Below are 13,442 nucleotides of genomic sequence, written 5' to 3'. Positions count from 1 at the left end.
TAAAACTGTGAGAAACATGTTTGTCTGTTAGGAGTAAGTAAAACCAGAATTGTCCGAACAGAATAGGTTTATAGAAAATTTCCTATTATAAAAAAAAGCACTAACGTCACACGTGTGATAAACCATCTGGGATACAGGACTGACAACCCATCATCATCACCATTTATTTATATAGCGCCACTAATTCCACAGCGCTGTACAGAGAACTCGCTCACATCAGTCCCTGCCCCATTGGAGCTTACAATCTAAATCCCTAACATACACACAGACCGAGAGAGACTAAGGGCAATTTCTTAGCAGCCAATTAACCTACTAGTATGTTTTTGGAGTGTGGGAGGAAACCGGAGCACCTGGAGGAATCCCACGCAAACATGAGGAGGACATACAAACTCCTCATAGATAAAGCCATGGTCGGGAATCGAACTAATGACTGAGCCATCGTCCTGCCCAACCCAGAACCATTTTGAAAATTACATTCAAAATCTAATTTTTAAAGTAAATTTTTAAAACTGTACGAAGTACGCAGTAATTGTGGAAAGCTTCCTTACCTATTGAACCCAGGTCATCGGCGTAAGGACTTTTAGCTCCAACAATGCCACCAAAACATTCCTTCTGATGAGCGCAGTACGGTCGGTCCAGGTGCGTCTTTCCATCGCTGTCCACCATACACCACTCGCAATCCAAGACTCCAAAGCAGTAACTGCAGAATAGAGAGGATCAGTTATATTACTGGACAGAACGGACATTGTGGGCAGACCAGCGCTCAGGTCTTTACTACGGGGAGTGGGAGAGAAGTGGCAGAAAAGTTTAAAGGTCAAACAGTGCCAAAGATGTGATCAACCACTGAATCCGCTCTTATTGCCGATCACATCTTATTATAAAGTGAAATAATCCACTCTACTTGCTGTCAAAATATCAGTGGTTGTAATTGTAGACACTGTCAAAATGCGACAATTTTCCACAATTATATCGAGTGATGATATTTTATTATAACTGTAAAATAAAGCCATACATCAAAAATGTGTATATATATATATTTAAAATAATCCCAGTTGTTCCCCCCTAATGTAAGCATAAAAGAGCCATATAAAGTAGCACAGAGCTGGGTTTTCCAAGAGCAATGCACAATAATGTAAATAACATGCAGATATTACCTGCTCTCCGTCCTCTGAGAACATCCAGTGTTGACACATTGAGCCAGGGTGTCCTGAAGGTTTGGATCCAGTACGGTGAAGGTCATGGGCTCCTGGTGGACCTCACAGCTCGGGTTTCTGGAAGTCGTGAAGATTTTTAGCCCTGATTTTTTTATATATATATATATCGCTTCTACCACTATATCCTTTTATATCATATAGTATATCACATATTACACCACTTATACCGTCTAGATGGATTCTATGGAGGTATCACCATTACCTAGATCTGTCTAAGCTATTATTAGAACACGGAATAATAATCTGGTTATCTTGATGATAGCGGTGGAAACGTGCTACAGAAAGCAGACCCAATGCCTATTTTGCAAAAAGTTAATTAAATTGGCAAAAGTGATAAAACTGAAGCCTCAGTTAGGCCGGACACCCACCGGCTTTACAACAAAATCACATTCTTAATAGTGTTGTAACTCTGGTAACAGCATGTAAACGGTGCGAGGATAGAAATTATTGGTTCCAATGACCCCGTACCAGACTTTCTCTTGCGGTTGCTGGACGCCGTCTACTCTATTCACGTACAAATCAGCCCAAGACTGTAGCTGGATGTTCTGTGTCAACAGAAGCCTGTGTCATGCTCTAAAATCCCACTAGGGGGAGCCATTGACTCACAGGACTGCTATGTTTCTATAAGCCCCTTCTCCTTTCTATAACCCTATCCCTGAGAAGGGAACAAATATAAATTAAACTGTGGACAAGACATAAGTTAGTTGACCAAGTAATTACATTAACATTCTCTCCCTTTAAATGATCTCTTTATTATTACTATATTTTTTTTTTTATACAAAGTGCAAATCGCACACATCTGGTGAAAGCTTACCGGCTCTCAGCATTCGTCAGATTGCCAGTGCACTCGTTGACCTCCAGAGGGCACTCACAGGGACACTCACACTCATTCTGTTCCATCCTGGCAATAAGAGAAAGGGGCAATCAATCAGCATGTTAAGTACCAACCCTAGAACCTGCTGCGTGACATCTAAAGAACACCCAAAGGTCACGGGTTCCGAAAGATACAAAGACGAAACCCACATCAAGTTTCGGAGTTACTTTTGAATAACTGTATCTAATTGTTCATTTAATGTCGTTTACAAAATATATATATATATATATATATATATATATATATATATATATATATATATATATATATATATATATATATATATATATATAAACACATTATTAAAAATAAATAAAAGCACAAAATATTAAATATTATTGTTTGTTTTACTTGATAGTTTGCAATAACCAAACCAACCCTAAACTACAAAGGAATCTAGTCTCAATTACACATGATTAGGTTTGGGACAAATATTGTAGCAGAACAGAGCTCATCAGTTAGTTGAACTGGAACGCGCATTTAGGGGGGTATTCAATTGTTAGCGTTAACGCTCTCAAACGAGCGCTCAAAAAATCTTGGCGTTAATATGGTAATTACTCACGGAATTTCAGCTCGACGCACCCTGAGCGGCGAGCTGAAATTCCGCGAGTAAACTACCGTATTAACGCTTTTCGCGCGCAATATTACCGTATAAACGGTAATATTTTTTGAGCGCTCGTTTTTTAGCGTTAACGCTAACAATTGAATACCCCCCTTAGATCACTAATCTGTTCCGTTACCTAGAGAACCGCAAACCCTTCAGTCTGGTTTCAGCACTGCCCTTTGAGTGATTAAACATGAAGAAGCTTTGATGTCTATACTAAGTTACAATAACAAGCTTACATGCTCTTTAATAGCATGTTACTGTGACATACCTGTGACAGTTCAGGCACAGCCGGTCCACCATACTACAAGCACAAAACGCCAGCGAATCACAGGTTTCGTTCACAATCCCTACAAAAGCGTTGGTGCCGGGAATCCTGGTCAGGCGGTATTTGGAGCAGTGGCTCCCATGAACAAGATTCGTCAGATCCCCCTAACGAACAGGAGAAACAGTACCGAATTACAGCACGACATACAACAGTGATCATGTTACATGATTGTATTTGTCAGTTTCTTATTAAGTTTTACCGCAATGCCAAACAGCATCTTTGGGAAAGTGTTAAGCTATAGCGCCATTTATTTCACAAATACATTTTGCAATCTTTTTCTATTTTAATCTATTGTTACTGGAACATTTTTTAAAACTTTTCTTTTTGTTTGTTTGTTTTGCAATTAATCAAGACTATGAGAAGCGCAGATGGTCTAAGATTTCTGCGCCTTTGAAGAGATATAGGTCAGGAGCCTTTGTTGTTTCCATCTCGGTAACAAGCGGGAGATGCTCATTAGCTTAGAAAGGAAAATTCACAATCAAATGATTCCTACTCTCGCAGGGAAGACTCACCACCAGGCTGGTATTAAACTTGTAGAATCGTTGCACTGTTCTGTCGCTGAAACTGTTGCACAGATTCTTCTTAACGAAATTGGGGTGGTTCAGAATGTCATTTGCAACAAGGGGTTCCTGGGAGGCAAAAAAAAGGGGGTAAAATTAACTATATTACAGCCTTCTTACCCCTGTAACCATCTCTCCCTGGAGGGTCCGTTAGGACAGTTACCTTATGAGTAATATGCTGTTGCTCCACCGGAGCATGGCCTTTGGGGTCGATAAGCGTAGGATGTGCCACAAGGTATCCCCGATCTTCCATGATGAAGCACCTGGAAAAGAATGAATACATGAACCTCGCACATGAGAAAGCTCTATGAAAATGGGGACACATTTGCTAATAAAATAACCCACACAAGGGTGACTGAGCCCACGGTATGCAGGGACACAAGCAAAACACAGAGCTTACACAAAATGCAAAGGAAAAACCTTCAGTTCCCTATGGTCGCACCTTATTTTGTTACCCCCATCATGATTGCAGACTGGAAGCAGTTCCATAAGTACTTTGTAAAAGTATCGCAACGTAAAGTCAATGCCCATCACAGCCACCGTGTTTCCGGAGGAGACCTGGGAGCTAAGGACGGGGGAAATATAGTTGAGATACATTAAGCATTGTGGCTATTTTGCCATATTAAATTCCATTTAATAATGTTCTGCCTTTGCGTTGTTAACAAATTCATGCGCTAGGTAGCTCGGTTAATAAAAGTGCTACATAGCTGAAATACAAAGTATTATTTGGTGAATGATAAGTCTGGTTGATTTAAAGACACTGCAGGGAACATTTATGAAAACTGTTCAACAGATGACTGATGAAATGAGCTTTGTAGCACAGGAACTAGAGATTTGCTTTTATATTCATATTAGAAAAGTGGCGATTGGTTGCTAAAGGCAACATCACCTTTTCCACACAGCTGCCCGTGGAACAGTATTCTGAAACTTTTCCATATGAATGACCAGATTTCACACTAGAGTCGCCTCACCTGGAAGACTGGACAGTGTGGCTTATGGTGACGACGTAGCCGGCTCCTCCTACATCCAGGTAGGGTCCGGTGAAGGTGATTAGCCCAGGATTGGCCAACGCATGCAGATACCTAACAAACAAACATTTCATCATCAAACAATAAAATCTAAAAAAAAAATGTACAAAAGATTAATACAATGTATCTCTAAATAAGCATGTCATTTACATATTTCTGACTACCATGAAGTGCCAGCTCGCTGATTTTATTTTTCTATATCTCTATCTATCTATCTATACATACATATACACACACACACACATACATAGATACATATATACACACTTTTTTTTTTTAGTGCTCTATGGTTAATTCTCAATAAAGCTGCTATTTCCTACTGATAATGCGTCTTCTAATGTTAACAACAACAATATAGAATATAATGTTAGGTCGTGAGAAGCTAAAGAGGCCAATTTAGGGATATTATTAAATGACAGCGTACAGTAACATTGTATCCTCTGACACTAGCTGTAATAAGGAGCTGGGCTTACCATGGTCTCCTAGTGGGATCAAACGCTTTGTCCATGAGAGATCCGGGGTATATCCGCAGCACCCCATTGGGCGTTGCTATGTAACGACGGACAATGTAACTGTTGAGGTTGCTCATGTCCATCTGTCTCATCCATTCATCGGTGACGTGACTGGTAGCCATGACTTCATTTCTGACGGAAAACTGGAAAAATAAAGACAGACGTGGCAGGGGGTCCTCTAAGACTGGCATGAAAGGATATTAATCTGCTGCGGGGGGAGAGGGCTCTCGCACAGCACATCCAGCTACTGGCAGATAAGAGGAAAATGGACAGTTCTCCGGCAATATTCAACAGGATTCCAAAAATGCAATTTATCTACATCTCTTTTGCTTGGGAGGATTAAAAACAGAGATGGAAAAACTTCGGCAGCAAAAGGAGAAGCGTCAGAACGCAAAACACAGGAGAAAAAAAAACAAAAACCAGCACAGACACTAGTACTCCTATTAACGGGGATCACGACTGCTGGAGAAAGATGATCAATTTAAAAAAGTGTGCCCTCTCTTGGTCGTAGGCTGCATTTCTATTGGCTAGATCCTCTCAATGGAGGACTGGAGTAGGAGGGGCAACCGCAGAAATCTGCGCTATTGGGGAACCAATTCCTTAAAGACCCTTATGTAATACTGCAATATTAAAAAATGATTAGGCACAGTAAGAGGTAACAAGCAGTTACATGGCAACAAGTCGCTAATTTCCAGATTCTCATATTTATGTTGACTTCAATGACCTTCATGCATTAGCAATATAGAACATTTTCATATTGAGTAATGTGATACAGATAAAGGTGAGAAGAACTCGTCTCAAGAGCTTACACGCAGAATACTACCCAACGCGTTTCACAGTTTCAATCATTTTCACACATGAAGGACACACAGTAGAAAAACGACACAAACAAAGGCCGTGTCCGCCACTAACCTTGAGCCCCGGGTTTGCAATAAGACGAGTGTTGTCGCTCAGATACGCCGTGTAGTGTTCAACCATCCGCTTAGTCTCCGGCTGACTCAGATGTTCGTACGGAGAAGAGAAGCTCCCGGCCGCCAGCATAACCGTGGGGCTTTCTGCAAAAAAAACAAAACGCTGTTTAGGTCGCGGGCTGGAATATTTCCGGTGGAAGAGAAGTCTACGACAAGCTGCAGAAACTGTACACGGTACCGAGTGTTGCCAGCTGCTTGAAGTGGAGGCAGGCGGTGGGCTGGCCCAGGAGATCCAGGCGATGGTACAACAGCTTACTGCTGGGCACGGTGTTCAGGTTCTTCAGCTGTTTCACTGGGATTTCAGGCTGTATAACCACGATGCACAGAATGAAGGAGGTGTCCTGTACCTGGAGGGAAAAGAGCTTTGTAGTAGTACAAGTTGGATGTATGAACTTTGTTTCATCTAGAAATCTGTTTGATACCACAATCATCCTACATCAGTATTACAGGAACCTCACATTACTAATCTGTGCTGCTGGGGACCCTGCTCTTTACACTATATAACTCTCAGTCTGTGGCTTCCTGCTGCCTCCATTCCCCTCCTCACATCATGTCACTGCCCCTGTCACATGCAGCTCTGTCCTCACTAACACATCACTCATCTCCTGATATACTCTGTGCTGCTGGGGGACCCTGCTCCTTCCACTATATAACTCTCAGTCTGTGGCTTCCTGCTGCCTCCATTCCCCTCCTCACATCATGTCACTGCCCCTGTCACATGCAGCCCTGTCCTCACTAACAAGCACACAAGTGGACAAGCTAACAGCATATACAACTCCTGAATTACTCTGTTCTCCTGTGAACATATTCATGATTTTATTGGTGTATGGTTCCTCTAGCCCTGCTCACTTCTATCTTTCTAGCACATGTTCATGTGTATGTATACTTGAACACAAGAGTGCCCAACCCTAGTAAAACACACATTAAAAATGGCAGCTATATTATGGATGGTTGCTATGGGTTACAACACTCTTATTAATATATACTTTGCAAGTTTAAACCCATGTGACCTAGGATGAATCCCGTGCATGGTAGAAAGAATGGCGACAGCTCAGCTACAATAAGGCACTGAAGAAAATTAAGTCACGTGTTCTAAATTTCAGTTTTCACTCACAGCAAAAGTTATACACATTTTAAACCATTTTGAGTCTAAACTACAGTAAAATATGTAATGAATTGAGATGCATTAAAATGCTAAAGATTTTCTTTTTAATTTACCGTTTGTTTTACTATGGAAAGGCCGTAGAATGAATGAGACATTGATCCCGGTCATCTCGTTGTTACACTGAAGCGGATTATAATTCTAGGCTATGTCTTACCATTTTCCAGGCATAGCTGACATTATACGCCTCCTTCCCAGGGTCCCGCAGCTTGTTGACGTGCCAGGACAGCGAGGAATTCACAGGTACTGTAATAACCTGACTGCCCAGAGGGAGGCTGCGGAGGAGACAGACACAGATAATATGAGACCTCACAGCTCCGTCCCGCAGCGCAGAGAATTATTATCTGCCAGCAAAACTGCTGCCAATCACTCTCTAGATTACGTTACAGCCAGTATATGCAGACTGGGAACCACATTAACGTACCTACAAATTGGTGCCGGCAATGGGATTAATACATGTTAAAATGGATTTTAGTATGTAAACCACATTGTGCTTCTGTATGCTTTGATGCATGTTTAAAACTGCATTCATCCTTTACTTTTTACACATGTATTGGTGACAAAACAGAAGTTAAAAATGTCTATGGTCCATACCAGATAAAATCCTAAACTAAATTATTTGTAGCTAGCTGGGAGCTTGTTGAAAACTTCATACCGGGGCGTTATTGACTTTTCACTTACTCTCTAAAAGACATGGACCCATGTGAGAATTTCTCACCCTCCAACATCAAAAGAGATCGGGGACATGTGACATTTTGTATCGTTTACCTTCCCACAGTTATAACGATGAATGAATAGGGATGCAAATAAAAATAACAAATAATTCAATACACTTAATAGCCAACGATATTGGGAATCACTGCAAGCGATCCAGGTTCCAAGGCCCCTCTGTGTGGCAGATTAGTAATAAAAGACCTGGGAACACGAGGTCTGTACACAAAGCTGGGGATAGAAACTATAATTTTATTACAGCAGAACCCTCTAGTCCGCTGTGCTCTGGTAGTTTAATGTGTTGCTGTAGAGATCTGGACTTTTATTATGCCCATTAAGATTTATGCAGAACCTGGGATCAATATACATTATTAATTACTAATCTGGCCGACGATGGGACCTTAGAACTTTGATATATTGGTGGTATCTTCATTAGTATTTGCAGTTACCGGTGGGTGCCGCAGCCAAGCGTCACTACATTCAGACAACAGCTTCACCAACTAGGCCATAGACACCCATCTCTTACCTGAGAATATTCTGCCGGACCAACGCAAACTTGGGTATGTTCTCATAGTGTGTGATGTCCGTGTGCAGGGGGGGCTCGACCAGCAGGTACGGTCTAGTAAGCGACGGGTGCATCAGTGTGTAACCTTGCAGGACAGAAGAGGAGAAGAGACACAAATATTACAACAGGAAGAACAATACATTCGTTTGCTAATAATCTAGATGTGGGCTGTGAATATAAATTGTAGGAGATATATAAAATATCCTTGTATAAAACATTATTTAGTTTTAATGACGGCGCTATTAAGTCTAGTCTTTCAGAGATCGCCATTAAGCACGGTTTCATTATTTGCTCTCTCAACCGCCAAATCATAGTCTAAAGTGTCATCATGGACTCTCAGAACGGTATCTTTTGGGGCGTGCGCTAAAGGATGCGTGACATCTTTGGCGGTTAAATCATGATGTCATAAGGGGGGCTCATAGCCTCAACAAGGAGAAAAATAAATAGGTCACTTTTTTGTTCATCATAAAATTTATATACATTGTAAGCACCAAGAACTGCAGCTTGAATGTCTCCCTGCTCAGAAAACAATTGATTATTATTTAGTTTAATGATGACTGGATTCACACAAGCAGATGTTTTTCCTTTTGCGGCCATCGGTTCTTTAAACGGAACAAAAGCAACAAGGATTTACAATGGCAAAACCCAGCCAAAGAATTCCGTGTGCAAAATCAACGTGGTTCCCATGTAACTCCTAACGCTGCCTGATATCTGTGCCAAGGTTGTAAAATCGGGTTTAACGTGCCAAGGATCTTGGCACCGCATGTCCACAGTTGTTGACATTACAGGATGGTCCCACTGATATTTGATCTTAAGAGGATCATTTATTTTTTCTTAGAGACACTTAATATTTATCTGTTTTGATGCCAAAACTCAGAGTCGCAGGACGGGTTCCCGATAGTCTGCGATCCTCTGCAGAACTTTGTTTATTGTTACACGCAGACGTAATACATGGAAAAAGCAGAAGAAAAAAAATGGTGTCTCGGAAGGTTACACCACACGGATGGTATGTGCTGCTTACAAAGATACCTTTGTTATCGATGAGGAATGTGTATGAAGCCAACGAGTCCTGGTAATAGGTAACATCCTCAAGGATATAAGCAAGATTGACGTCTACACCCACGATTCCCAGGAGCAAGTTCCCAAAATAACAAGGTTTGCTGACCGTCATAATCAGACCTAAAACAGAGGGAACAGAAAACAAATGTTTAGTGGTTCACAGGGAAAATATGATGCAATTATTATGAATAAAAAAATCTTTGTTATGGACTTTGTTGCTAAGTAAATTGATGCTGATGGGTCATTTTAAATGATTAAAATCATTGTATTTCCCCCATAAAACCACGGCCAGTTCTTTCATAGAACTGTGTAGCAGATTGACGCCAAACTTTTCAAGCTGCAGCCAGTAATCTCTAAGCAAATAAACTTTTCAGGTCACAAATAATAAAACTCTACGGCACATTCTGGGTGAGAGATGTTTTCCCACAAAGAACTTTCCTGTTCTACGTCATTATTCGGCGTAGAATTTGTGTCGCTCTAAAGCTCTCTTGGTGAGAAACAGCCGTGAATGATATAACTATTGCCGTCACATTGAAGCATTTCAGCAACTGTCAATCAGACAAGACAACCCTGTCTCTTTCTATTCCACTTCTACTAGCAGGGTTAAAGGAAGCCACAAGAAGCAGGAAGTTTTATTTTAGGAACCAATCATTTAGAATTAATAGAGAGAGACAACTAATAACCACTACAAATAAGTTGTTAGAGTTAGAATTTTGGCTCTCCATAGTGAAGCCCGGAAATATCGTGAACTTACCGTCGCCCATCTCGTCAGAGTACGGAAGACTGAACACTGCTTCGTCGATCATTCGGTTTGGCAGATTGGTGTAGAATCTCCCCACCGTCGTCTCCAGGTTACTCAGCTGATTTAGAACCATCATGCTCCCCTTGGTGACGGGGAGTCCGTTTCGGTCAGACACGCCGTACTTGGCCGAATTCTGCTCTGCAAGGTCGCGGAGGAAAGCCAACTCTTTCAAACCGGTCACTCCCTCTAATTAGGGGGAAGAGGACAGTTAACGGGTCAGTCCCTACTCTTCAGGAGTTTATCTTACTGTGCTTATTTACTGAATCAATCAAAACATACAGATAGACATGTGTCACTAATTCCTTCACCACCACACCAAGGATATTCCTCATAGCCGTCGTGAGCCGTCACGGCCTACAGATGGCGTTTTTACTACGCAGAACTTATATAGTAACCGGACAGCAATGAAGCTCGCCTGCGAAATACGACATTTTATTCCCAATGCCTAGTCTGAAGACATCGCCAATAAAATTCTGGCAAGCAAGTTTAACGTCTGTTGTGTTACTATTCAACTACACAAAGCTATGGAAAAAAAAATAACTGTACCATAACACACCGATTAGCAAAGTTAAATCTATAAACCGTTCTTGAACCCTGGCGGTAGCGGACGTACCGTTCATGATGGCGTACGTGAGGATCATGACAGAATTGTTCAGCTGACCGTTCTCCTCATTGATGACCCTCAGCGTCGATTTTTTATCATCTTCTGAGGAATCCTTTGAGGTTATTCCAGCGGACAAATAGATAATCACCATGTCTGTATCTGAGGGAAAAACACAAGGACACATGGTTATTACCGCCAAATCTAATCATGTCATAAACCAGATTTAGCCCAGCTGGGAATAAAATGACACAGAATTTAAAAACAAGTTGATTCAATTAAAAGGAAATCTTATCATATCCACACAGATACGTACATGTTGCCATAATGTGACAGAATATTTTGTTTGACATATTTACAATAACATGATTCTGACTAAAAGCTTTGGTTCTCTGATATTCGTTATTTCAGACTCAATTAGCCGCAAACTGTCTCCAGAACGCCCGTAAGACACTTCATGGCGGAGACTTGACAGAATAAAGACGTGCGAGGAAAAAAAACGAGATTTTTATGTAATTGCCGGCACTGTGCACGGCACCTGTCTGCGCGCCACATCGCCCTCTATCTAGATCCCTGAAAGGAGCGTCTGTCGCCTGCACACAGAACAAGCAGTGGACTATAGCAAAATTTATAACAATGCAACCTATCAATTCACTAGGAACCAATGATGTAGTTGTGAATTGATAGGGCAAAGGTGAGTGCAGTCAACAAAATGGCTGCCTCCATGGTGTGGAGACAACAGGTACACTTTCTAACAAGTTTCCTGAATAATAACATCCCTGTATGGCAGCCTTTGCTTATTCCCAAAAAATGAATAGGACTTCAATGATTAAGATCTGGGCAAAAGCAAGCAATATGAGCCAATTAAATTATTGGTTTATATCAGTGGATCCCAAACTTTCTCAGTTCGAGGCATCCCTAGGGTCTCAATTTTTTCAAGGCACCCCTAAGCCAAAATAATTACCAAGTAGTCCCCTGCCTTGCTTACCACCGGCCCTGGCTGCGGCACCACTATGAGATCGCCGTGGCACACAGTTTGGGAAACACTGGTTTATATTATTCATATAACTAGGTTTAAACCAAAATGTTACCTCCCTCCATCAAACTCTTCCCACTATCACCATAGACCCATACCTAATCATCATCATCATTTTATTTATATAGCGCCACTGATTCCGCAGCGCTGTACAGAGAACTCACTCACATCAGTCCCTGCCCCATTGGAGCTTACAGTCTAAATCCCCTAATATACACACACAGGCGGAGAGAGAGACTAGGCTCAATTTTGATAGCAGCCAATTAACCTACTAGTTTGTTTTTGGAGTGTGGGAGGAAACCAGAGCTCCCAGAGGAAACCCACGGATAACATACAAACTCCACACAGATAAGGCCTGGTCGGGAATTGAACTCATGACCCGCGCGCTGTGAGGCAGAAGTGCTAACCACTGAGCCACCGTGCTGCCCAGGAGACCAAAACAACTGTTCACCAATTCACCCATCTATCACAAAAGGAAAAAACAACATGAACCACTTTTATTTGATTAGATAATTAGGGGGAATTATTTTCATTTACACCCTCAGTTCCGTATAGGAGAATGATCCCTCAATATTTTATTCTGCTCGAGACTATGAACATCAGACAAATGCAATGATCTCAATTACAGATTATGATAAACGTCACATAGGCATTTGTGAATGTTTAATGCAGGCTTTCATATAGGGTAAATTATATTTAATCCATATTTTAATATACAATTAACTGTGTTGCTCTCTGCATTGAACATTAATTTCTTGTGTTCTGGAACAAAAAAATAATAATAAGATTACGTTATTTTAACACCAATATAACAGAGTTTGGAATTACCACACTAGAAACGGTGACCAGGCGGATGATAGAACAGTCAAATCTGGAGTTTATGAAGTAAAATAAGAAGAGTAAAAGGAAAAGAAGAAACTATGTTTATCCAAATAACCCTCAATTATGACAAGCGTTTATATATTGTAACAAACCTCTGCCAAAATGGATTTTTCCTTTCGCAAATAAAAAAGGAAAAATAAAAAAGGTTGATGCTTTGTGTGTAATTTAACAGGACGAGACTGAGATGCAGGATATTGAAAAATAGATTCTCAAAAGAACAATAGAGAACTTAACATCCGTTCTCTCAGGTAACGTAACAGAACAGAGCGGGCGGCGTCTCCCAAAAATACAAATAGACAACTTTATATATGCACATTAAAGACACAAGCAAACACACACACACACTAGTACATGATTTATAAAATTAAGATCACCATTTTAAATAGTTTTTTTATTTTTAAATCATACTAAAAGGCACCTGTAGCCTATGCAGCGCCCTTTTGTGGGTTAAACCATTATGAATAAAACTGTAGCTTATCAATTCACTAGGAACCAATGAAAACATCATTTATATGAAACTATTCCACAACATA

General features: G+C 40.9%; 2 protein-coding genes across 6 annotated transcripts in view; one reads left to right on the top strand and one right to left on the bottom strand.

Annotated features, from left to right (window-relative positions):
- The window catches only part of JAK1 (Janus kinase 1), a 342,069-nt gene that overhangs the window by 106,605 nt on the left and 222,022 nt on the right, over window positions 1-13,442 (top strand). The window lies entirely within an intron of this gene.
- Window positions 1-13,442, bottom strand: part of CACHD1 (cache domain containing 1) — an 83,017-nt gene that overhangs the window by 3,441 nt on the left and 66,134 nt on the right. For both annotated transcript variants that reach the window (XM_075181820.1, XM_075181821.1), the window contains exons 8-23: window positions 11,004-11,153; window positions 10,343-10,576; window positions 9,559-9,708; window positions 8,491-8,614; window positions 7,411-7,528; window positions 6,270-6,438; window positions 6,033-6,175; window positions 5,082-5,263; window positions 4,552-4,662; window positions 4,023-4,145; window positions 3,744-3,843; window positions 3,533-3,649; window positions 2,964-3,124; window positions 2,029-2,115; window positions 1,155-1,271; window positions 549-700 (exon numbers count right to left, since the gene is read on the bottom strand). In XM_075181820.1, coding sequence (XP_075037921.1) covers window positions 549-700; window positions 1,155-1,271; window positions 2,029-2,115; window positions 2,964-3,124; window positions 3,533-3,649; window positions 3,744-3,843; window positions 4,023-4,145; window positions 4,552-4,662; window positions 5,082-5,263; window positions 6,033-6,175; window positions 6,270-6,438; window positions 7,411-7,528; window positions 8,491-8,614; window positions 9,559-9,708; window positions 10,343-10,576; window positions 11,004-11,153 — 2,238 coding nt within the window. The remainder of the gene's footprint in view (window positions 1-548; window positions 701-1,154; window positions 1,272-2,028; window positions 2,116-2,963; window positions 3,125-3,532; window positions 3,650-3,743; window positions 3,844-4,022; window positions 4,146-4,551; window positions 4,663-5,081; window positions 5,264-6,032; window positions 6,176-6,269; window positions 6,439-7,410; window positions 7,529-8,490; window positions 8,615-9,558; window positions 9,709-10,342; window positions 10,577-11,003; window positions 11,154-13,442) is intronic.

This window comes from Mixophyes fleayi, chromosome 8 (assembly GCF_038048845.1).
Source record: "Mixophyes fleayi isolate aMixFle1 chromosome 8, aMixFle1.hap1, whole genome shotgun sequence".
In the NCBI taxonomy this organism is placed as follows: Eukaryota; Metazoa; Chordata; class Amphibia; order Anura; family Limnodynastidae; genus Mixophyes; species Mixophyes fleayi.
This window is presented reverse-complemented; position numbering and strand designations above follow the sequence as displayed.